This window comes from Pongo pygmaeus, chromosome 9 (genome assembly GCF_028885625.2).
Source record: "Pongo pygmaeus isolate AG05252 chromosome 9, NHGRI_mPonPyg2-v2.0_pri, whole genome shotgun sequence".
NCBI lineage: Eukaryota > Metazoa > Chordata > Mammalia > Primates > Hominidae > Pongo > Pongo pygmaeus.
Window position 1 is genome coordinate 126,315,659 of NC_072382.2, and position 4,079 is coordinate 126,319,737.

At 39.6% G+C, this 4,079-nt stretch overlaps 1 protein-coding gene across 1 annotated transcript; it reads left to right on the forward strand.

The window, feature by feature from the left end:
• Positions 1–270: 270 nt before the first annotated feature.
• On the forward strand, positions 271–1,242 carry LOC129009048 (olfactory receptor 8A1). The gene has a single exon (XM_054441725.1). It carries the CDS (start codon positions 280–282, stop codon positions 1,240–1,242), a length of 963 nt encoding a protein of 320 aa, XP_054297700.1. The 5' UTR covers positions 271–279.
• The last annotated feature ends 2,837 nt before the right edge of the window (positions 1,243–4,079 follow it).

Genomic DNA, 4,079 nt, shown 5'->3' on the forward strand with positions numbered 1-4,079 from the left:
CCGGGGACTACCCTTTGAGAAACACTGCCCCAGGATACTTTAGAAAAGTGTGCATGATAAAAGATCCAGACCTTGGCCTGCTTTCCTCCCATCTTCATGATCCCTGAAACACTCAGGCTGGTCTTCCTGCCAAGAAGACCAGCAAATAGCAGGACAAGGGGAGGAGGGCAGGGAGGATGCATCAGCACAGAGCCCAGGATGTTTCACTAGCACCAAAGCCTCAAGACTAGCTTCCCCAAACCTTCCAAGACTAGCATTTTAAAGGGGTTCTTGTCTCCCATGCATCCCTGCAGGCCTCCCACCCAGAGGAGAATGGCTGCAGGAAATTACTCTACAGTGACAGAGTTCATTCTCAAGGGATTAACAAAGAGAGCAGACCTCCAGCTCCCCCTCTTTCTCCTCTTCCTCGGGATCTACTTGGTCACCATGGTGGGGAACCTGGGCGTGATCACTCTGATTTGTCTGAACTCTCAGCTTCACACCCCCATGTACTACTTCCTCAGCAATCTGTCACTCGTGGATCTCTGCTACTCCTCCGTCATTACCCCTAAGATGCTGGTGAACTTTGTGTCAGAGAAAAACATCATCTCCTACGCAGGGTGCATGTCACAGCTCTACTTCTTCCTTGTTTTTGTCATTGCTGAGTGTTACATGCTGACAGTGATAGCCTACGACCGCTATGTTGCCATCTGCCACCCTTTGCTTTACAACATCATTATGTCTCATCACACCTGCCTGCTGCTGGTGGCTGTGGTCTACGCCATCGGACTCATTGGCTCCACAATAGAAACTGGCCTCATGTTAAAACTGCCCTATTGTGAGCACCTCATCAGTCACTACTTCTGTGACATCCTCCCTCTCATGAAGCTGTCCTGCTCTAGCACCTATGATGTTGAGATGACAGTCTTCTTTTTGGCTGGATTCGACATCATAGTTACGAGCTTAATAGTTCTTGTTTCTTACACCTTTATTCTCTCCAGCATCCTCGGCATCAGCACCACAGAGGGTAGATCCAAAGCCTTCAGCACCTGCAGCTCCCACCTTGCAGCTGTGGGAATGTTCTATGGATCAACTGCATTCATGTACTTAAAACCCTCCACAATCAGTTCCTTGACCCAAGAGAATGTGGTCTCTGTGTTCTACACCACGGTAATCCCCATGTTGAATCCCCTAATCTACAGCCTGAGGAACAAGGAAGTAAAGGCTGCCGTGCAGAAAACACTGAGGAGTAAACTGTTTTGATGCAAATGTTATTGTTCCTTTTCAATTTAGTAGTAATTGTTGTAAACTTCAGAGGGACAGCTTCTGAATGCTGGCCAGATGTGGATGGAAAATAATCACTTCTCCACATGGCTGGGTAAATGCCCTTTTTCCTTCTTTCCTCTTCCTTCCCTCCCTCTTTTTTCACTTCTGTTTGAAACCAGCCAACTTCAAGTTCAGGTTTTCTTTCACTTGAGATCCATCCCTCTATCCTGAGCCCTTTAATAAATGTTTCCTACCTTAATTGTATTTTAACTTAAATGCTAAATTTTCAACATTGAGTTTTAGGGTCATTCATGGTCTTATTATCTTCTATATAGAAAATATTACTCAGCCCAATTTTTTTCTTTTTTTTTTTTTTCTTTTTGGTGACAGAGTCTCACTCTGTTGCCCAGGCTGGAGTACAGTGGCATGATCTCGGCTCACTGCAACCTCCGCCTCCCAGGTTCAAGTGATTCTCCTGCTTTAGCCTCCCGAGTAGCTGGGATTATAGGCATCTGCCACCATGCCCAGCTAATTTTTGTATTTTTAGTAGAGACGGGGTTTCACCGTGTTGGCCAGGCTGGTCTTGAACTCCTGACCTCAAGTGATTCACCTGCCTTGGCCTCCCAAACTGCTGAGATTACAGGCTGGGATTACAGGGATTACAGGCACCACGCCCCGCCAATTTTTTTCCTTTTGTACTTGGGAATAAATGAGGCAAAGAGAGGCAAAGTATCTCTACTTACTCCTGCCCAAGAATTTCCTGATCTCTTTATGTAATTTTCTTAGTAACACTAATAACAACGATAACAGCAGCTAACATGTTTTTGGATGCTGACTCTGATCCATGCAACTCTTTTACATGCTTTCTTTTCTATTTCAATTATACTGCATAACAAGTAGGTACCATTCTATCCTCGTTTCACAGATACGGAAACTTGGAGCAGGAGTAACAACACTGGGATTCAAACCTCAGTCCAAGTGACTCCAGAGCCCAGACTCTGGGTACTCACACATTACTTCCTTCACTTTAGTCTAACAGTCCCTTTGAACAGCCTATTAAACCTCCCATAATTATGCTAGTCCAATTTCAAATGCCTTCTGAAAATAATTTCTCAAATTCCTTCCTTTTATCATCTGCCCAAACTTCTTTCTCTTTATGGGCAACAACTATAATAGAATGGGAAAAGATGCCTAACTAGCATATATAATAATAAACCCTAGCAAACCAGCAAGAAAAAGACATCAACATTAGCAAGAAAAAAAATGAGCAAGGTATATAGAACAATTTACAAAAGAGAAAACCTGAAGTACCAGAGAGCATGTGAAGAGATGCTCAAACCGATTACTAAACATAGACGTGTAAATTAAAACAGTGATATATCTTTTTATATTTATAAGATTAGCACAAATTTTAAAAGCTGGATGGTGCTAAGTGTTAGTAAGGAGGTAGGGATTTAGGAACCCCCATATACTACAGCTATTCTGGAAAACAGTAAGACATTACTTAGGAAAATAAGTATAGGTATCCACAGGGCAGAGCAAATCTGGTCCAGGGTATATATAGTCCCAAATCATTCTCTTTCAGGCCTACAAGATGGCATGTACAAAGGCATTCATTGTACCATTATTTTTGGCGATGGGAACTTAGAGATAAAATAAGTGTCCACCATTGGGAAAGTAAGTAGATAAATTGTATCTACTTACTTACAATTTATAGACTCTTCAACAGTTAGAAGCAAAGGATTAGCTATACACAATACAGTTTAGAGGTATAGTGCTGTGTGAGAAAAATAAGAAAGATAATGAGATACAAAACATATTATTTATGTATATCAAAATTGCATGTGCACACACCCCAAAAAAAGCATACTTAGAAAGAAAAAAGACCATAATGTAAAATACACATTAGGTAGGTTATAATGGCTGCTGAGAGAGATAAGATGCACAAAAGTAGGGAGTAGAAAAAAGATGAAACAGAAAACCAAGAAAGACCACATTCTGGACCATAAAACACACCTTAACTGATTTAAAGAAATAGAAATCATACAATGTCTGCTGTCTGCTCTCAGACCACAATGAAATTAAACTAGAAATCAATAACAGAAAGATAACTGAAAAATCATTAAATATATTAAATATTTTGAAATTAAACAACACATTTCTAAATAACACATGGGTCAAAGAAGAAAATCTCAAGAGAAATTTTAAAATATTTTGAATGAAATGAAAATGAAAATGCAACTAATCAAAACTTGTGGGATGCAGCAAAAGCAGAGTTTAGAGGGAAGTTTACAGCATTGAATGCCTTCGCAAAGAAAACCATCTAAAATCAAACACCTAGACTTCTAACTTAAGAAACTAGGTTGAAGAATGGCAAATTAAATCCAAAGTAAGCAGAAGAAAAGAAAAAAATTAGAGAAAAATCAATAATATTTAAAACAGAAAATCAACAGAGGAAAATCAATGAAACCAAAAGCTGATTCTTTGAAAAGATCAATAAAATTGATAAGCCTGTAGCCAGGCTAACTGGTAAAAAAAAAAGAGAGGACACAAATTACTAGTGTCAGAAGTGAAAGAAGGACATCAGTATAGATCCTATGAATATTTAAAAAAAAGAAGAATTACTATGAACAACTCTATGCCTACAGACTTAATAACCTAGATGAAATGGACCAACTCCTTGAAAGATACAATCTGTCAAAACTCACACAAGAAGAAATAGACAAACTGAATAGGCCTATAGCTATCAAAGAAGCTGACTCAATAATTAATAGGCTTTCAAAACAGAAAACACCAGGTTCAAATGGGTTCACTGGTGAATTCTACCAAACGTT

What these genes read in the sequence shown, in the direction of transcription:
- LOC129009048 (XM_054441725.1), top strand. Translation starts at nt 280, where the DNA reads ATGCATCCCTGCAGGCCTCCCACCCAGAGGAGAATGGCTGCAGGAAAT.